Source organism: Schistocerca cancellata, chromosome 1, assembly GCF_023864275.1.
Source record: "Schistocerca cancellata isolate TAMUIC-IGC-003103 chromosome 1, iqSchCanc2.1, whole genome shotgun sequence".
Classification (NCBI taxonomy): domain Eukaryota; kingdom Metazoa; phylum Arthropoda; class Insecta; order Orthoptera; family Acrididae; genus Schistocerca; species Schistocerca cancellata.
Genome location: NC_064626.1, coordinates 1,056,510,508 through 1,056,532,569, shown reverse-complemented (window position 1 = coordinate 1,056,532,569; position 22,062 = coordinate 1,056,510,508). Strand labels below are relative to the sequence as shown.

Below are 22,062 nucleotides of genomic sequence, written 5' to 3'. Positions count from 1 at the left end.
TCTGGACTTTAATAAGAATGGCAAGGTATTGTTAATCAGAACACAGGGAGAAGTTGAGATATAAATGACAATAGATTTATTCATCCTTAACATCACAAGACAACAAAAATGACAAAAGAAATGTCACACAAACCTTTTTAATTGACAAACGCTTTCACTAACATGTGGTCTATGGTGGACAAAGTGATCAGCTGGGGATCGATACATGACACTAACCTGAACACTAATCGCTTTATCTGACTTCATACACTTGAATCGGGGTTATGGCACAAAAGCTACGCCACCATCAACCATCTATACTCTACTATTCAAAAAAAGAAAAATATGGTTCGAAAGAACAGGGTGCTGAGAAACATCTATTGGAGCCCTAGGCCGTAGCAGCGAATACTTTACCCTCCTGCTGGTCAGGGCAGCACATCACTATGCGTTCGACGACTGAAGTCATAGACGGGCGCAATCTGTTATTAATGGCGCGAGCCCGAAAAATGCAAGTACGTGGTCTCACGTTCGGTTAATTCGCAATGCAGGTGATTCCCTATGAGCCTCTGAAAGCCTGGTGGATTCCAGTGTGCAGGTGGACCCGTTTGCCGGTCTGACAAACCAATCTGACTCCAAGCCATGATTATGTGTGACAGAATATGTCAAATGGTTCAAATGGCTCTGAGTACTATGGGACTTAACATCTGTGGTTATCAGTCCCCTAGAACTTAGAACTAATTAAACCTAATCCACCTAAGGATATCACATACATCCATGCCCAAGGCAGGATTCGAACCTGCGACCGTAGCGGTCATGCGGTTCCAGACTGAAGCGCCTAGAAGCGCACGGCCACACCGGTCGGCCAATATGTCAAATGTTTAGATGGCCATCTCAAGACAAATAAGTACACCCACACATAACTCACTATGTGCATGATGCTAGGAACCGAGCAAGGTGGCGCAGTGGTAACACACTGGACTCGCATTCGGGAGGACGACTGTTCAATCCCGCGTCCGGCCATCCTGATTTAGGTTTTCCGTGATTTCCCTAAATCGCTCCAGCAAATGCTGGGATGGTTCCTTTGAAAGGGCACGGCCGACTTCCTTCCCCATCCTTCCCTAATCCGATGAGACCGATCACCTCGCTGTTTGGTCTCTTCCCCCAAACAAACCAACCAACCGTGATGCTAGAAGCAGTACCTCTGACAGATCAGAAGGTGACTGGCTCAGGCTCTAAGTGGGACACTAGCAAAGGACAGAAGTCTCACCGTTTAGGTAGAGACCTGCAGTTCTTTACAAGCGAAGCGCCTGTAAAAGAGTGATCTCTTTCTATCCGCTTTCCTCCTCAGCTTGGTATCAAAAGCCTATTTACATCTTAGACTTCCCCCACTTTAGCACAACCCAATCACGAGCTGGAGCACAGCATTCGAAGCTCAAAGAGCGCCCCTTGTTCTGCATACACCGATTTGACCAATCATAGACTTTAAAGTTAATTGGGAAAAAGAAAACAAAATTCACCTTCGCGGCCTCTTTCCCACACGTTTACCCCGCGTCTTTTCCTAACAACATGACCACGATGGAACCACAGCCCTCCATAAAAAGCTTGTTATCTCCCTTGTTGCATCCATTTCGAAGTTCCCAAAGAACAGCCATAAACTCGCCAAAAGCCTCATACTTTCACAAACATGTTTTGAAACAGAGTCTGGACGTTTGGGCGCCAGTGACCCATGGAAATTCGCAGATCGCTCACAGTTGACTTGTCGGCTTCCTGACTAACAAGGGCCCACCCTCTGCTTTATTGCTGGTCTACAATGCGCTGGCCATTGTAGCGGTGACTTCTCGGCGGTAGTGCCTCCCAACTGGCGCCAACCAATGTTTCTCCGCAATAAGACCGTGGAACTCAGCCGTCCGGCAATGTTTTCACCCAGGTTCCACAGAAAAAACGCGCCTCCCTTGGCCCACCGTCGCCGTGCTTTTACTGCAGTCGTTTAAATTGGCACCGTATTCCTTTGAACACAAGTAAAACTTACTGCTATTCCTTCCCCAGAGCACACAAGCAAGAGCTTTAGCTACTTCCCACCATTTCATCATGATGTATGAAGTCAAACCGTAATGAATATCATCTTCCCTAAGAACATGAAGTGACATAACTCCGAATTAGAAGTGAGAGTGCCCTGCAATTCTCAGACTTACTATATACTGTCTATCCAGTAACATTGTGGATAATGATGGAGCGCAGGATTAGCCGAGCGGTCTCAGGCGCTGCAGTCATGGACTGTGCGGCTGGTCCCGGCGGAGGTTCGAGTCCTCCCTCGCGCATGGGTGCGTGTGTTTGTCCTTATGATAATTTAGGTTAAGTAGTGTGTAGCTTAGGGACTGATGACCTTAGCAGTTAAGTCCCATAAGATTTCACACACATTTGAACATTTTGATAATGATGGAATGTCGCCATTGTTGAGGAAAATGTGTCGGATATCGTGTTTCACTGTTAGTGTTGGATTTTTGTTTCAAGGTGATAATTTATATTTCATGATCGTGCCTTGTATCAGCTGACAAATATATCGAAAACTGTGGCACAAACGATCGACAAAATTTGCAAGGTAGGGCTGCAGCCAAGCCCACATCAAGTAGGAGAGACTGGGGCAAGTTTAGAGCTGGGTTGTTCGGTGGGTTGTCGCAAGTTTCATTTCTCAGTCGCTGCTGCCTTCTGGATGTCTCAACAGAAACCACAGTCCAACCACAACATTCTGAGTAGGATGGGTAGTTCCTGGCCATAATTTCCTGGATTTTATTGGTGTTTTTGCAGTTGTCAGTATTCGTTTATTGACACAATTAACTCTCATTATTCAGTCTGTACTCACTGAAATGTGCATCCCAACTTTGCTGACAACCTGCCCCAGTCTCACCACTATCTTCTGCGTAGTACTTAAGATAGTTGTCATGCGTTTGGCGACCAAAGTCCTTCGTCTAGCGACACCATTAAATCTTCATGATCTGATTCATTTACATAGAAATTAATTGGTATCGTCGTTATTTATATTCTGGGACATTTATTTTATTAAAATTCATAACTAAACATTATATAGTAAACATGCTGATTTCATTCACTCTGAAGTCTGACTGGCTCTCATAGATCCACCAGAAGTCGAAATTTCGAAGCCTTTGTGGGCCTGTTTGGCATCTCTGCTTCCAAAAAAGATTTTTATCAATAGTTTAACTGACCTAATGCTATGTTTTTCTCGTCGCTAATGTAAATAAAGTACCTCTTTCCTGAAAATGTTACAGCTATTGTAGCCTGGATCTGTGTTCAACAAAGGATGTTGTTCCATTACAACCGACCTAAGTCCCTGATTTTCTGCAGACGTATCAGCACACAGCATTGATTCTATACTGGCTATGGGAGAACTTTGTTTGATAATATGATTGTCGATTTTTTATTTATCTTTTTTAGCTTGTTTGGGCCACCTGTTGACTGCTGCACTTGTTTTTTACCTGTGTTGTTATCATCTGTCAGTTTAGTAGCCGTTCTCTTGTTAACCTCACCCCCCCCCCCCCAAAAAAAAACTCAAGGTAAGTGCTGCTTTTTACAGAAGACAATATAATTTATACAAGTTTATTGCCATCAGGTTAAAGCAAGTACACAAGAATCAGAATCGGTGATCTGAACGCACTAAAAGAATTTTTAAAACGTTCACTAATGCATCCAGTTTACAATAAGCAGCTAGCTTCATCCACCAATAGTCCTGACATGCACACCGCCTTGTAAGAACAAGCTATTTTACAATTTTTTCAGAACATTAAACTGTCCATACATGGCAACTAAAACTCTCGTAAAACAGTGAAAAGCGTACGATATGTACGGAAAGTTCGAGGCTAACACTTGGGGCGTGCTTAACAGAACTTCGCCCTATTCAAAATAAAGCTTTTGAGGATTCTGAATAGACATTTAGAAATCTATAAAAAGACATAATACTAAATAAAATAACTATTAACATTTTGTACATCCAGCATCTGAAACTACAGTAACAACATGGACTAACTTTAAATTAAATACCACGGAAAATACACTTACAGTAATTAATGTCAGCACCAGAATTGCGTATAACATAGTGTGGTCATATATGGGTACATATACATATGTGTAGAAACACTTTGAAACGTCCCCTTAGAAAAATTATAAATGACTGTGCTTAAACTGACACACAATATTTTTTGCGCAACGCAATCTGACTTTAAATAATCCCTACAAAAGAATGGCCCTCACTAACAATAACCTATACATTTCGTGAATCACTTACCTCACAAAAATCTTCGTTACTCAAACTACTGCAATACAGCGAGCGCCAATACTGCCAGCTAAATAAAAGATTCTAACTACTGAAGGCACTAACTACTGATAGGCATAGTTAGCAAATGAAACATTTTGATAAAGAACAAACACATGTATTTACCTTAACAGTGTTCAAAAGTCATAATATATATCAGTTCATGACATCCAGTCTTACAAATTACTGTCTCTGATGGACACACGTCCAGATCATCCGCTCTCAAAACTCCGCCATCTCTCTCCCCACATCCACCACTGCTGGCGGCTCACCTCCAACTGTGCAACGCTACGCGTTAACAGCCAACTGCCCAACACTACAATAGCCAACACCAATGCAAACCAGCCACAGACTGCACACAGCACAGCCAGTGATTTTCATACAGAGCGCTACGTGGTGTTACCAATAAAAAACCTATACAGCCCTTTTACATAGCCCCCATGCTCCCCACAAAAAATTTTACAAATAGTTTTAGGCCATGGCCAATACAGATTTGAAAAAAAAATTTCATAATTACATTAACAAAGATATCAAATGCACTCACGTATTGATACAATGTTGGTCAAAAGCTAAAATTTTCTCACAGTCCATAAAGACAGTCCTGATCATTCATCATTCATTATTATTTTATGCACAAAGTCTGAGCAGTAAAAGAAAATGCACATGGAAGTAATGGATTTCCATGCAGTCTTGAAGAAGTATTGTTGTCCTTCCAACGGAAAGACAGTGGTGACTCTTGACATGCAGACAGGTAATGGGCCACAACAGAGCAAACCCACCGCAGAGTCAGTCGAAGTTTTGAAGAATATTGGTAGGTAGGTCGCCACAAAGCAGACCCACTGTAGTCCTGGTAGAGATTACGGTAGTGATGGGCCACCAGAGGTGCAGACCCACTGCAGTCCTTGTAGAGACGGCCAGCAGCCATCTGTTGCGACTGTGCAGGTGCACAATCACCATTGAAGAGTCTTGTGGACAATATAGCAAGTCCATGAACAACCATTTGTGCACTCACAAAAAAAATTTTTTATATACGTCCTTAGAGCCAGCAATGCTGTTAACCAGTCCCTTGAATTATTAACACATGTGCAAGCACTAACAGTCCCAACTTCTCATAAATCACATGGGTACACAAACATCTAGTGGAATAATACAAAAGGAAAAGACAGGATTCGTTTCAGTGTAACATTTGGTACTGCAGTCCAACCCAAAACTTCATTCCATAGATCTTTCCCCTTATTTCAACATTTGCTCCTGCAAAAATATCCTATCTAACCCTATTAAATAATTATTTCTCATTGTACAATACCCATTTTTTTGCCCAAATCTTTTTCATATAATTTTTCAGTGCATTCTTTCCCTATTCTTCATAGTTGGTTTCTTATATAGTCTACCCCGTCTTAAACAGAATAATACAAAGTGAAATTCAGTAACACTATACCTGGCAAACAGCAGCAGCAAACGTAATAACTTATATCTAATCATGACAAACCCACAAGCAAAAAAAAAAAATAGTACACTAAAGACAACAATGCAGATAAGGGAAATGTCTATTCACATCTTAATGTCTATGTAATTAAAGTGGTGCACCACAACTTATTCTACAAAAAAAATTACCAAGTACTTGAAAAGAAAATTATGTATGCAGTTGCTGTTATTAGTCCCTTCTTATTGCTCTTTCTTTTCCAAGTGCTCCTTTTTCGAAGAATGGGGATCATAAAATTATTATTTAATAAATCTGTTGACAGAAAGTGTTTGCATTAGCAAATGCATTTAATTTTAATTTATAAAACCAATGCTGCAACACAGCTGGAAACCAGATATCGAATGAAATAAGCAACTATGTACAAAGTAAAGCATAAAAATATCATTCAGTAGTCTTGTGGTATTTCATAAGTTAGTAGAAATTCTCTCAACACTCGTAGAAACACGCTTGTCATAATCAGGTGTGCAGATGTAAGTATCTTTCAAAGTAATGAGCGTGTCGTATTTGCGATGCTTTCTAGAAAGGAATGTCAATAGCGAGGTTAATGGCCTGTCCTTTTTTTTGTTGTGCCTCTGAAAGGCACGGCTTTTTTTGTTCCAGGCGACTGTCGCATAGCTTGGCGCCTAAAGTGCATTACGTCAAGTTCACTTAGCTTTCTTACTGAAATATTTATGACGCCAGTTGCACTACAGTGACAGTCTCATATAAAAATTTCACAGATCGATAATTTGCGTTGCAAATGTGTAGAAACAAAATCCTATAAATATAACAGTGTCCAAAAAATATTCGTCGGCATTGTGATACATTCACGCATTTACACACATTTCGTAACTCTTAAAGTACGATTCTTGGTTTCCAACATTCTTTTTCACAAATCAGAGTCCCTAACCACTACTAATTACTCCTTACCTTATTACACATATACATATTTGTTGACACTTCTTCAATATTTCATCATAATAAATACGTAGCATAACCAAATCTCTCATATAGCATCAGCTTATTCATCCTAAACATCCCTCAACAGCGTAATACACATCGTTGTCGTAATAATAACATCATAACACCTCAGTCAAATCTCAAAATCGTTGTAGCTTTCTGCAATAATTTGAAAACCTAAAAAGAATACTCTGCTCATTTCAATAGTGTCATCTACTTCAAACATACTTTAAAAATCATGATCCCATACCAAATACATCATTCAAAGCTCTCATAGTATCACAATGGTTCCAAAAAAATATGAACAGTTTACAAAGTACAGACAAAATACAATTTCATAAGTGTGAAGTTATCCAACTCTGTAATTGCGTAAACATCTGTCACTGACGTAGTACGAGGTGCATTCAAGTTCTAATGCCTCCGATTTTTTTTCTCCGGACTAGAAAGAGATAGTAACATGCGCATTGTTTTAAAATGAGGCCGTGTTAATTGTTAATACGTACCAGAGATTGCAGCACCGTACGGCAGATGGAATTTTACCGCCAGCGGCGAGAATGAGAACTGTTTTAAATACTTAAAATTGCGACGTTTTCCTTACTTGAACAGCGTACAATCATTCGTTTTCTGAATTTGCGTGGTGTGAAACCAATTGAAATTGATCGACAGTTGAAGGAGACATGTTGTGAAGGAGTTATGAATGTGTCGAAAGTGCGTTCATGGGTGCGACAGTTTAATGAAGGCAGAACATCGTGTGACAACAAACCAAAACAACCTCGGGCTCACACAAGCCGGTCTGACGACATGATCGAGAAAGTGGAGAGAATTGTTTTGGGGGATCGCCGAATGACTGTTGAACAGATCGCCTCCAGAGTTGGCATTTCTGTGGGTTCTGTACACACAATCCTGCATGACGACCTGAAAATGCGAAAATGTCATCCAGGTGGGTGCCACGAATGCTGACGGACGACCACATGGGTGCCCGTGTGGCATGTTGCCAAGCAATGTTGACGCGCAACGACAGCATGAATGGGACTTTCTTTTCGTCAGTTGTGACAATGGATGAGACGTGGATGCCATGTTTCAATCCAGAAACAAAGCGCCAGTCATCTCAATGGAAGCACACAGGTTCACCGCCACCAAAAAAATATCGAGTAACCGCCAGTGCTGAAAAAATGATGGTGTCCATGTTCTGGGACAGCGAAGGCGTAATCCTTACCCATTGCGTTCCAAAGGGCACTACGGTAACAGGTGCATCCTATGAAAATGTTTTGAAGAACAAATTCCTTCCTGCACTGCAACAAAAACGTCCGGGAAGGGCTGCGCGTGTGCTGTTTCACCAAGACAACGCACCCGCACATCGAGCTAACGTTACGCAACAGTTTCTTCATGATAACAACTTTGAAGTGATTCCTCATGCTCCCTACTCACCTGACCTGGCTCCTAGTGACTTTTGGCTTTTTCCAACAATGAAAGACACTCTCCGTGGCCGCACATTCACCAGCCGTGCTGCTATTGCCTCAGCGATTTTCCAGTGGTCAAAACAGACTCCTAAAGAAGCCTTCGCCGCTGCCATGGAATCATGGCGTCAGCGTTGTGAAAAATGTGTACGTCTGCAGGGCTATTACGTCCAGAAGTAACGCCAGTTCTCGCAGGAACAATTAACAAACTGGTTGGTCTGTTTCTCCATAGTTGGAGCTCAACGACGCTACAGCTAATTTCTAGCTGGATGGCAACTTCAACTAAGTTATGCTAAGAACAACACACACACCCAAGCCCGAGGGAGGACTCCAACCTCCGGCGGGAGGGGCCATACAGTCTGTGACATCACACCTCTAACCACGCGGCCACTGCTTGTGGGCAGGACCAGACAGCAGTGCAACAATACTGAAAAAGCAAATAAAACTTGGCAAGTCAAATTACAAAAAGTTAGCTAAGATCAATCTTGCAACGACCATCCACGGAAACAAAAACGTCACTACGCAGTTATAGACAGGAAGCTAAAAGCGTATTGTTTTAAAATGTTTCTAATCATATAAAATTTTCTTCAGTAGTCTACTCGCCGTGCAATAAAAATGAAATGTCATGTGGCTAGGGCCTCTCGTCGGGTAGACCGTTCGCCTGGTGCAGGTCTTTCGATGAACGAAGTAGACAGCTGCTAGCGTTTTGCGAGCAGCTGCCATTGGGCTCGCTCTAGCCCGGCCTCTCAGACGACGTCTTCTCGAACGGGCCGGAACGTGGAATCATCGAAAACGTGTACGTCAAGTTGAGAGAAGACGGGAAAGCGTCTCAGGCTTCGCGTACAAAACAAAGAAAAGCATTTAGAATAATTACACTTTAAGCCACTAGGCGAGGAACATACTGAGAGGTAGACTGCGCAGGCATCGCTGTTAAATCGTGCAGGCTGGGAATGTTGCGCCCTCTAGCGGGAAACAGTAGCATTCGTTGCTAGGTTACAACGTGAAGAGGTACAACAGAGCGAACACTTCTATCGATAGACGGTTCATAAGCCGATAAACGACTCATTAGTGCCTTAAACTTTTCTTTCACCCCAATATTCCTTCCTTTCCCTACTGAACTCTATCTTGCCTTCGTTAGACCACTTCCTGGCCTCTTTGTGGTTAACCTCTGTTAGGAAAGTTAGGAAAAGTCTGGTTCCAATAGTTAAATTTTAGTCATCCCTAATATGTATTGTCGAGTATGAAGTTCTGTAAGGTCATCCTGTACTTGCTTGGTGGTTACTCTAAGGTCTTAGAGGGGAACCTATGGTGGTCCATTCTGCACTAATAGTCATAGAAGGTTAGTTATCTATTTCTGATGGCATCGGCGAGATTTTTATGGTGCTGGTGCAGATCACAATTAGCCTCATGCCAGGTCTCCCAGTGGTAGGATTCTTGGTCCCACTTCCCTTTCTTGTAATACTAATCCTTTTATTGGGTCTTCTTGGTTGGGGACAGGCACACTGTTGCATGGTCAACTGACCGTTTTACTACTGTGTTATAGTGTCCTAGTTCGACAGTTTTCGATCTATGTTTCGAAGCATACATTTGTCTGTGAGCACAGTATGCTGTACCTAGTTTGATTTTCCTTTGTTTAAGACCTACTGTTTAACTGAGATCATCTGGAGTACGTTGTCGAAGGTACTTCATGGTTTTGGCTCTCTTGATATACTTCATAGCGCTGACTCACATTGTTCTAGGGCCGTCATTATTGGTTACGAACTCGCTCATTCGGATGTTGATCAAAAGATCTGTTTTTCTTTGCTGTTGGTGGAGTTTCATATAAGCCTCTTGCATGTCGATTTCCAGTAAGGTGAGGTCATCAGCAAAAGCCAAGCATGGGTTCCTTAGTTTACCAGCTTTGACCTCCATCCTTAATCCGATGTTCGCTAGTAGACATTTGGTCCCTTCCGTGACGATTTTTCCCAGGACACAGTTGAACGATATTCATGAAATATAGTCTCTTTTCTCCTTACCAGTACTGATAGAGAAACTCTGAGAGTTGTCCTCTAAACCTTACTTTGGATTTGGTGTGGCAAAGGATGGCCTGCAGCAACTTATTCAGTATTTGATTGAGTCCTAGTGTAAGGTTATGGTTAGGTGGTTTCTTATTCTATGACTGAACACAACTGTGTAAACTGTAATGACATTGTTTAATATTGCAATCATATTACGGAAATACCCGCTTTTACACAGGTTACAATATGACAATGTTAAGACAGTTGTCAAAATGGCGCATCTCGTCCTCTGAAAGTGAACTAATCCTAAACACAACAGTCTTAAATTTTAACTCTCAGAAAATTAAATAATCCTAAAGACAATAATATTAAATTTTAACTAGTAGTTTCTTTTCACATTTATTCTTATGATTATGTTATGATGTCGGCCAGTATTACGATAAATCATCCAATTCCGGTTCAAAGTTCGATACTATTTTTAGGATGACGATCAAGTCTACAGAGGATGGTTAGTTTTGTGACAAGTTGAGCAAAAGATTACCCAAGGTCGCTCGAGTTTACAGTGGATGCAAGCTGGAGAACTAATAATTTATGCCTATGCAAGCGGAATTTACCTTAGCTGCAATAAGCTGTCGTCTGTGTGGCTGCTCTCGACCTCTTGAAATTCCTATAAAACTAATTAAACCTTTGCTGAATTTTCCAACAGAAACTCTCCCTATATTCATCGGTATGCGAGAAAATATGAACTCATCCCTGGTCTCAGACTATGGCGATATACACTTGCATGGCTGGAGCAGTGTGCATACTATAACGCCCTCTCAGCTGTCGCAAGAACAATTAACTAACTGGTTGGTCTGTTTCTCCATAGTTGGAGCTCAACGACGCTACAGCTAATTTCTAGCTGGATGGCAACCGCTGTGAATGCAGTGTTCACACAAATTTCTCCTCTGCGTCGTACAGAGCATCATGCGCCCTGTTCTGCACTAGACGCCAGTTCAGATCAGAGTCTCTGAAAATTTCCGTCTTGTCTTTCTCGTAGCTGAACTGTCTCCCCACCTGGGTTCTTTCGTTCTCTACGTCACGACTTTTTTCGACCAATTGGAGTGTTGCTCTTATTTTGTGGAAACTCTGCCTACCAATCACAAGGGTCCTACCATTAAACTTCGTCGAAATCTCGACACTTTGCTCCTACCCAGTGCGTTTCCGCCAAGTTTTGTGCCCGCTCCAGATGCCCAAAAAGTTACATGTCTATCACATGTGTACCACTTGTAGTTCACGTGATTGAATGTGTCACTGGTTTTGTTTGTACCCATTTGGAATTCTGATACGCAGTTTTCTAAAGCTTTTTCTGTCCTCCTTCTGGTGGCCTGGCCCGTTACTCTCTCTCCCGTCTGAGTCACCTGGTCAGGTGGTCATTGACTGTCGCCTGGAACGTCCTTGAAGTGGATTCCATGGTGCCCCCTGTGGTGCGGCATTCACCTCTGTCCGCCATTGCTTCCAAACCAATACGTTTTCTCTCATTGCTTGTTCCACCTTCTGCTCATAGACATGTATTATATAGGATCTGTGTGTTAATGCTATCGATTGAGTGTCATCCCTTTTTGCATTACACATTGATAGGCAAATTTGCTCATTACCACTGAATTAAGTTAGGTGTCATATTCACCTTCCCATTGCTATGTATAAAGTTCATATGTAAGGTGCGAAACTGACCATTTATTCTGCTATCTTACACTAGTTCTCTTAGTATTCCATGAGAGCGATTCGATCCAGTGAGTCGTACGCCTTTTGGAAGTCTACGAAGGTAGCTGCCCATCGCCTCGCTCGTTTCTTCCTGTATTCGAGGATGGTCTTGTGGTTTTTTATTTGCTCAGCGGCGGATCTCTATCCTCTAAACTCTGCTTAATATTCTGCCAACTCATTGCTAGCTATCTCGTCACGTGTCGTTCGAGGATCTTGGCAAAAAACTGTACGTGACTGTAAGGAGTTACTGTGGTCTAGTTTGGTTCCTTTTTTGTGAATTGGGTGGATAATTGCTGAGCTCTGGTCGTCTAGAAGTTCCTCGCTAGGCTATACGTCGAGGATTACTGTACATGTATGCCAGTGTGTATTTTCTCCGGTTAGTTTCAGCATTTTCGATACCGTGTCCCTTTCTAGGTGATCGCGGACCAGAGCCCGTGCAAAAGCAGCAAGGACAGCAGCTCGTCGTGCCCGTGTATCGAGAACTGTTGCGGCAGCGAAGGCGGAGGAGACGGAGTCGGCGGCGGCGGCGGCGGTGGGGGCGGCTTCCCGCCGGACCGCAACCACAGCGAGCCGGCGCTGCTGCTGCACTACGGCGCGGGGGCGGAAACGGAGGCGGAGGCGCAGCGGCCGCTGCTCACAAGCGCCGCCGACGGTCTCAGCGACAGCCAGAGTGACGCCGACACCGACGACGGGGAGACGCCCGTCTAGCAGGCCCCAAAAGGTACATAATCTCGTGTCCACCATTAATTTGGTGCTTTCGTGGCCACCTGTTCACACATTGACTGTCAGCTTTTGTCTCTGTGCCCTCGGCTGACTGACGTTTGTTTAACAGCTATTCTTATGTTACGCCAGCACTACTATTTGCCACTGTCAGACGTCCACCTTTCATTGCCCAGTCCGCCACCAGCAATGGAGGGTGAAACATTGACATTGCTGGCCACTCGTGCTGGGGAAAGGTCAGAAAAATCGCCCAAACAAAGATTCCGAGGCGAAAGCCAACAGGTAATCTGTCAGCATTGGCCTTGCTTGAACTCGTAACGAGTACCAACTACCACCTTAGAAACAGTGAACTTCGGGCCGTGTAATATCTTATTGAGCTAGCAAAGTGTCCGATATTCTCTCCAGCAAGTATATACAGCGTGGAAAACTGATGACGCATTTCTGTCTGCATTTCTGTGTTTTACACTAACGGACTACGATAACTGTGACAGAACAGCACCTCTAGATACTTTCAAATATTTCTGACCATCACCGATGGCTACAAATGGCACCTCGCAGGAACTCCTAAGAGGACTAAAGCAATTAGTTCTAAACGACATCGTGAAACAAAACGAAATTTCACTCTGCAGCATAGTGTGCGCCGATTTGAAACTTCCTGGCAGATTAAAACTATGTGTCGGACTGGGACCCGAGCCTTGGCCCTTTGCCGTTCGCGGCCAGCTGCTCAACGATTTTTTTTTAAATCTCATTTTGTTCACTTTTGTTCGTTGCATCTGCTCAGGGCGGACGTCGTAAGACATCCGTTTAAGTTCTTAGTTGATCGATCAACTTTTTTTTTTTTTTTTTTTTTTTTTTTTTTTTTTTTTTTTTTTTTTTTTTTTTTTTTGCAGAGGGCAGTTACCCCTCTGACCGAACACGCTGGGCTACCATGCCGGCTCGATTGAGCTATCCAGTTACCCAGCTTCATGCGAGTGTCGTTAGATGTGCTTGGATGCGTTAGACGCTAGAGCACTTGCTCGTGAATGGCGTAGATCCCAAGCTCAAGTACCGGAAACACTCTAACCCGCCGTGGCTAAGTCATTTCTCCGCTTTATCCATTCCTCCAGGAATGCTAGTACCGCAAGGTAGGAAATGAGGTACTGGCGGACGTATAGCTGTGAGGGCGAGTGGTGAGTCGTGGCTGGATAACTGATTCGGTACACGACTTGCCTGAGAAAAGCAATGGTCGAGGTTCGAGTTCCGCTAACGTCTGTTGTCACTGTGGTTGCGGTTCACACACAAAGCTATGAAAAAGATTTTACGAATTCTGTGACCACTGAAGAGTAGCTGAAAGTTAATCGTCTTCATGATGAATGCATATCCATTAGAATAATATAGCAAATTTTTAGACGACTTAATTAAACTATGATCGTGTACTGGTGCGTACTTCAAATATGCAAAGAAACCAAACAATGGAGGGTCGCTATCTGTCACAGTTGGGGACTCGTGGATTGCTCTGCAGTTATCAAAGTCGAGCCTAGTTTCAGCACTCCAGTAGTAGCTTTAACGAGAAACAAAACTTTCTGTTCTTATGGCAAGCACATTAGAAGAGTATCACAAGTTGATAGTTAGGATGAAATTACGGACTAGCTGAGCGAATCGGAAGGAGGACAATTATTCGGTACTAAAATTACGCTGAAAACCTATGAAATACGAGTATAGTTACTAGGAAGCGCAACTTCAGAACTACTTTGGCGGTGTGTCCTCGGAATCTTAAACAGAACACCATGCCAGCCCGGCAGTCAGTGATTTCAACTCCTGATGATGACGATGATGGAGGAGACAGTTGTCGAGAGCTCGAGCGTTTTACTCGAAATGATGCGGCTTGTAAACCGAGAAGATTCACTATAGCTTTGTGGTGCCACTACCTTTCCTAAACCGAAGCAGGCCGTAATCTCACAGACAGTGAATTATCTTTTCCATTCTTCTGTGCACCACTCTTGCCAGTAACTAGTACGTATGTACCTACATGAACATGCACAATTATGCTCTGCAAGACACCGTACAGTGCGTTGACGATGTACTTCGTAATACTGCTAGCCAATCCGCTTCCTGATCCCCTCGAAAATGGAGCGAGGGAAAACCGTAATCTCACAGACAGTGAATTATCTTTTCCATTCTTCTGTGTACCACTCTTGCCAGTAACTAGTACGTATGTACCTACATGAACATGCACAATTATGCTCTGCAAGACACCGTACAGTGCGTTGACGATGTACTTCGTAATACTGCTAGCCAATCCGCTTCCTGATCCCCTCGAAAATGGAGCGAGGGAAAACCGTAATCTCACAGACAGTGAATTATCTTTTCCATTCTTCTGTGTACCACTCTTGCCAGTAACTAGTACGTATGTACCTACATGAACATGCACAATTATGCTCTGCAAGACACCGTACAGTGCGTTGACGATGTACTTCGTAATACTGCTAGCCAATCCGCTTCCTGATCCCCTCGAAAATGGAGCGAGGGAAAACCGTCTGTGTATGCTTCCGTAGGAGCCCTCATTTCTCTTAGTGTCTTTTCGTAGGTGAGACGTATGTTAGTGGCAGTAAGACTGTTCTGCAGTCTGTCGCAGTTGTGATTCGCGAGTAGAATGTCTTCTTCCCTCCAGGGACTTCAACTTCAAAGAGCATTTCTGTTGATACAACCTACCGGTAACGAATCTAGCAGGATGCCTCTGGAATGCTTTCGTGTCTTCTTTCAGTTTGGTTTGGCCTAATGTTATTTACAATATGTAAGGTGTCACTCTTGCCAACGGCCTTGCCGCAGTGGTAACACCGGTTCCCATCAGATCAACGAAGTTAACCGCTGCCGGGCTGGGCTAGCACTTGGATGGGTGACCATCCGGTCTGCCGAGCTCTGTTGGCAAGCGGGATGCATTCAGCCCTTGTGACGCAAACTGAGGAGCTGCTTGATTCAGACGTAGCGGCTCTGGTCTCTGAAACTGACATACGGCCGGGAGAGCGGTGTGCTGACCACATGCCCCTCCGTATCCGCATCCAGTGACGCCTATGGGCTGAGGATGACACGGCGGCCAGTCGGTACCTTTGGGCCTTCATGGCCTGTGCGGGAGGAGTTTAGTTTAGGGTATCTCTCTTAAAAGTCGTCAGGCGCATTTCCTCTGGCGTTTCGGCGAATATTTACTATTTCGTTTTTGCAATGCGCAACTGGATTCAGCCCCAGAAAATAGTGCTAATGACCTCTTCCATGCGAGGCCCAACGTCGTTGGAAAGCGTCGGTTTGTTTTCCGTTATACAAAATGATTTTTACAGTGGAAGTTTACGTGTCCATTCCATAAAACGGTCTAAAATTAGTCTAGTGTGATATTCGTTTTATCGGTACGTATTAGTGGGAGCAGCAATAGACGAAGAACAACCAATACTCGAGCATCGACTGAGCAGCGCTACTGCTTGGCGGTAGCAGTCAGCATGGGCCAGAGCGGTGTTATCGCTACTAGAGTAATGGTTTTCTTCGCGTTTTACTGCTCACGTTAACACCTGTCGATAACATGAATATCGTACTAGACTAATTAGAGACCACTCTATGTAATTATTAGGTAAAAATCCGTTTAAGAAATATTTTTGTTTGTAATGGGAAACAAACCAACACTTTCTGTCTACACTAAACGTCGAATTATAGACGTGAAGAACAGTATTTGTTTGGGCTGACTAAATCAACACATAGCAAACACGAAATCACAAATATTTGTCGAAACACCAGAAGAAATGCGCCTCACAGCTCTTAGGAAAGGTATGTATACAGGGTGGTCAGAAACAGTGTGAAAAGCTTGTGAAGATGTTCCAGGGTAGATTGTGCTGGGAGATATACGTTGAGAAAAAAATTTAAAAAATTGGTACATTGCCCAGTTTTTGAGTTATTTAGCATTGAGGTTAGCCAATCAGGTTGTTGCGCTCGCAAATTCATGTACTTACACGCACTAAAATGCGATAATGCACGGGCATCTGTGGGTTCTTCAGTTACAAACTTGTTCAAATGCTCTTTGCCAATTAAAATGTGCCCTTTTCGTGAGCGTTAAACGTAAGTTAGGAGAGCAAAAGCTACGTTAGTTCGGTTTGAGGAAACCAAACGTAGAAAAGCTTTTGTATGTCCATCCTTTTGGCAGGAGGTCTCAGGGACGATGGCCGTTTACTATCATGACAAAATAAAACACTTACAGCCTTCCTTATGATTTTATTTTATTTTTGTTCCTACCAGTTTGAATTGATGGTTGGAGTGCTGACAAATATCTGCGTATCCAGTAATTCTGGCAACTGGTATGTTATGTATGGGGCTCTTATCAAACTGTACCGCATCTAAAACAGGCTGAAGATGACGCACTGAAGCTTTGAAACCGGTAGCAACAAAATAAAATCATAAGGACGGCTGTAGGTGTTTTATTTTGTCACTAAACGTAGAAAATGTTTGACAACACTCTCTCGCGGGCTGCTTGAATTTGCCCGCGCGACGACCTGATTGCCTAATTTCAGTGCTAAGTAACTCGGGAACGGCGCAATATTTCAATTTTTTTTTCTTAACAGTTATTTCCCAGCACAATCTCCCCTGCAAAACCCTTACAGGCCTTACAGACTGTTTCTGACTATTCAGAAATAGTTCTTCGCGGGCGGCATTGCGACTGCAAGAAACACTGATCGTTTTTCAGCTCTGCGGTCAGGGCTCGGCCTTAAGAAAAAAATGTAGTCGTAGATCTTGAGTTGCCTTATACACAACAGTTCATATTGGAGGGGTTGACTAAGTCACGTGAGTGAGGGTGATCTTCCCCTCTGATCGCCAGACGGGTTGTACTAACATTGAGCAGTCCTTGGTTACTCGTACGTCTCTCAAATATGAAAATAAAATGTGGAAGGGCAAATGAGATAATCAGAAACTGCTGGCCACACATTCAGTACTTGATAAATTCATTAAATTCATTAAATAATAACGTATCAGTAAACACTAGTGCAATGCAACTCGAGGCAGCATGCCCTGGGATCACAGTTGCTGTCGTAATTGTGTATAAAGGACTATTTTTGATGACTGCAGATGGGATGCTGTTCGGACAACAAGTTGACGCACAACTGTACAGCCCCAGATGAAAGATGTAAATCTCTGTGGTTTTTTAGTTCACTTTTTAGCTTTCGTATGTTTGAACGTAATAAATTTAACTTTTGTGCTATTTTTAGCTTCACTGGATATGGACTTCTAATGCTGAGAAATCAGCAGGCAAACTAGACCTATTATTTAGTTGCTACGTAGCGAATTTTCTTTTTTTTACAGATAAAATATAATATCGCATCCAGTAATGTTTCAAACGTTGCTGGTCGATAGAGTGCCAGTGAAATTCATGATAGGAAACTCCTGCAGCCATTGAAAACAACGATCTAAATCTCATGTCAAGTGCAGTGTTATTGTCAGTCCACCTGCAAGTTGTGTGTGCAACGCGAGTGATAAGCCTCTGAAATTCGATACTCACTGGATGAGCAACTTGTTTTTCCGTGTCGAAGCCGTTTTTGCTGTAATTTTCTGGAGCAGTAAATCTGTCAGCAGTTGCGATAAAGCAAGTATATAGTACTTTGAAAATACAGTGCTATCGACGCCGATGAAGTCCAGTAAAAGAGTTCTAAGAAATCTCAGAGCCAGCTCATGTCATTTTGCAACTCCAGAGAAAATTGCGGGGACTGACCACCATATACAGCCTGTGCCAAAACGTTACCGTACAGGATCCTAAATAGAGTATTTTTACGTACAGAACTAGTGGCTGGAAGTGAATAAATAGTTTTCCCTTTTTTTCTTTTTGACGTAAACAACTTACAACTTACTGCAGAAACATAAGCCGATCCAGAAACTGTTCAGAGTGATCACCTTAATGCCATACTCACACGGGACGTGAAAACATTCTTGGACGACGAGCTGGTTGAGTTTTGTAATGTCGCAACGTGTAATTTGACGCTCCAGAGCATTCCGAAGCGTGAAACGCTGAGTAAAGACACGCCAGATTTATGCGTTGTGGGGAAGCACATGGTGAATAATACGCAAGACTCCTTTCCACCTTAGAAGCAGCACTTACGAGACGACAAACTGGATTACATCCTTCACAGCTGAAGACCGCAGTTGGCTTTTGTGTTATAACTCAGGTCTCATCAATATATGCTATTTCAAAACGCCAGCACACGGAAGATCTTTCGAAAATACGTCGTCATTATGCACACACTTTCATGAAGAACAAAAGATTTAGCAGTAAGGTTGCATCAAGCATTATTTTTTTTTTATTTTTATTGCTTTATTTACAAGAGAAATTGCACTGCTTGCAGTAGAACATTTTGCGCTTCGTTGTTTAAATTATTGGAATCCACAGGTTCTACAAATTATTATACTGAACACAAGCAGTAATCTAATGTGAATGACCTTAGGGTTTTAATAAAAAGTCAGAGTGATGTGCATTTTTGTCTGGCGTGGAAGACTATTGTAAATTTGTATCGCAAAATTTGTAATCGAAGTGTTAGAAGTTGAGGTCCTTACTGAATTGACGAGGAACTTGTCTTTTTGCTCTGTATGATATTAACGGACATTGAAGTTTCTATGACGTCTCGTCGATTTGTTTGTGTGTACTCGCGTCGCTTTTCATAATGAAACTGTGTTATTCGTGAGCCAGATACTTCTGACAGCTGCCGTTGCAGTGCGCTGCGGTCGCAAACCACGGTGACGAACGCGTTCTGTCTGATCTACCAGCTTCTTTCCAGGCACGCAACAAGCGCGATGGCACCCATATCTGCCGTGCTGCACGATCAGAAACAGTCTCGTTCAGGACGGCTTTTGGTCTCAGTGCATGCATTACAACGTAATCAATTCATATAACTGAACAGTGGGTTCAAAAATATTTCGTTCCAGCGTGTGCACACGCTTTTTTTACCAGAAGCATTTAACTACTGCTTTCCCAGCACTATCCACAATGTATTGTTGTAAGTGTGCACTGCACGCGCGAATTAACGGGTGCCGATTGATGAAAGCTTTTCCCACACGATACATCACCCACTCGTAAGATACTGTTGGTAAACAATTTTCTGCCGGTTCTCTGCGGCTTGAACGACTCAAACTTTCTCTTTTCTGTGCCTCTTTCTGTAAGGATGCCTCATTCTGTCGTTATAGGACCGATTTGTTGTCCGTTTTCTGTCTGCCTGTTGAATAACAATTTCTCACGATCGGGTAGACGCAACAAGCTCAAATTAATGTCACCTATTAATGTCCATGGTTCTTTGGGGGTGTAAAAAATTATAACTTTCTCAGTTACTGTAATCAAAATATACGACCATTTATGGTACATATTTTGATAATCGCAAACTCACTCAGTAAATCTATATGGTACTTCTCATTGACCTAGAAACATGAAATTTCGCAAGACGCACAGTTTCAAGCTACAAATAACGGAAAAAATCAGAAATTTGTTAATTTGTAATTATATCATACGAAAGGAACATTTTGCTATCATTTTTTATTCATCTGTCTGCCTGTCCGTTTGTCAAGACTCCTTCTCTGGAACAGGTTGGCGTATCAAGTTCAGAGTTGTGTTACTTACTAAAGTCTATGATCTATTGGCGGTGTAAAATATTTATGCTTCTAAGACAGTTCAGTCATGATTCTTGGCCATTTATGTCACATATTTTGAAACCCGCTGAACCAACTCATCAAAACTCACAGGGTACTTCCCGTTGACCTGGAATCATGAAATTAGGAAGAAGCAATGTTTCACAGTGCAGGTAAAGGAAAATAATCCGAAGATTGTTAATTCCTAATTGTATAGCACGAAAAAATATATTTTTTGTCCTTTTTTTATTCGTCTACCTGTTTGTCTGTCCTTTTTGTCGTGAATATGTTGGTTATCAATTTCACGTTTGTGTCACTTAATAAGGGGTATGATCCCTTGGCGGTGTAAGAAATGTAAGATTCTAACTCTGTGCAATGAAAAGATACGGCCAGTTATGCCGCATATTCTGATACTAGCAAACTCACTCATCAAAACATATAGGGTACTTTCCGTTGACGTAGAGCCATGAAATTTGCAAGAAGCGTAAAGAAAAGCTATGGAAATTGTTGAATTTTATTTATACCATATAAAAAATATCTTTTTGCCATTAGATCATACGTTGCTTTCACCATTGGTCAAAGGCGTAATAGACGAACATTACAGTATGCAAACATAGAATCTAAACTGTAGTCATGTTTTGGTAAGTAAATAAAAGATATTTTATTAAATCCTCTATATCCACATGTATAAACTGAAGTCCACTGCTCCTTTCTTTTTGTATGTTCTGGCTAGTCTGAGTAACTACTTGTGAGAATCTGATACGGTCTTGGAATTCCCTCGACAGATTTTTTACCAATATCTATATCGAGTGTCACATCATGCTACACGATACTTTTAACGGTTCTCTGCAAATACCCGTAAAGAGTAATTTTTCTCGTACAATACAGACATCATTTCTTGTTTCCAGGAGGAACGAACTTCCAGACCGCCGGTGACTTACGTTCCAGACGAGCTGCACGGGGAGAAGCAGAGCTGTGCTTCACCGAAGGCGGTGGACTGGCACTCAACTGTTTCAAATAAATCTGGACTACGTATCTCCCGTGGCTGGTCTTGAGAGCAGGTTCGAGGAGGAACACACCAAAGAGGAGTATTTTTGTAACCAAAGAAGAATTTGCGCACAGAGATGGTATGGGATGAGAGTAAATTAATTGTGCTTTTGCACCTTATTTATTTGTATATACATGTAATTCACCATGAATAAATAAATATAATTAATTTATTTGTCTCGTTGTTATACGCATTACACTATTGTACTCGGTTTCATTATGTAATGAGCAAAACACTCTCGAAGTAAAAAAAAAAAAGAGCTTTTCCGAAAGATCTCATTCTAAACAAAAAATTAAATATGAGAATATTTAATTGCTGATGAATTATCTCCGAAAACAATGGCTAATTTCTTGCGAGCAGCACACACAATTGGGGTAGTCGATAGACGAGGGTAACACACATGATACAGATTCATAAATACGAAAATTAAAGTAACCTTTAAAACAAACAGACTACATAATTATTACAAAATTTGAATTTACTTTAGAAATAAATGAAAGAAAGACGAAATTAAGAAAGGGCAACAGAAGAGTACGAAACATTAATGAATGGTTAACTATCAAAACTTTCTAGGAACAAAGATTTCACAGTGTCGCTCATGCAAGCAACACATCAAATATGAAATAGCAGCAGGAAAGTCAGAAAGAATATTGGATTGTACTTAATAACACAAGCACTACTGTTTCGTTTTTATTTGCCAATATCACACCCCCCAGTGTTAAATATATCCTTCCTGGACGAAATATACGCAATGC

At 42.2% G+C, this 22,062-nt stretch overlaps 1 protein-coding gene across 1 annotated transcript in view; it reads left to right on the top strand.

The window, feature by feature from the left end:
• The window catches only part of LOC126162937 (guanylate cyclase 32E), a 935,168-nt gene extending 913,722 nt beyond the window's left edge, over nucleotides 1-21,446 (top strand). The window contains exons 24-25 of the mRNA XM_049919769.1: nucleotides 12,337-12,643; nucleotides 21,168-21,446. Coding sequence (XP_049775726.1) covers nucleotides 12,337-12,630 — 294 coding nt within the window. The 3' untranslated portion in view covers nucleotides 12,631-12,643; nucleotides 21,168-21,446. The remainder of the gene's footprint in view (nucleotides 1-12,336; nucleotides 12,644-21,167) is intronic.
• Nucleotides 21,447-22,062: the final 616 nt, after the last annotated feature.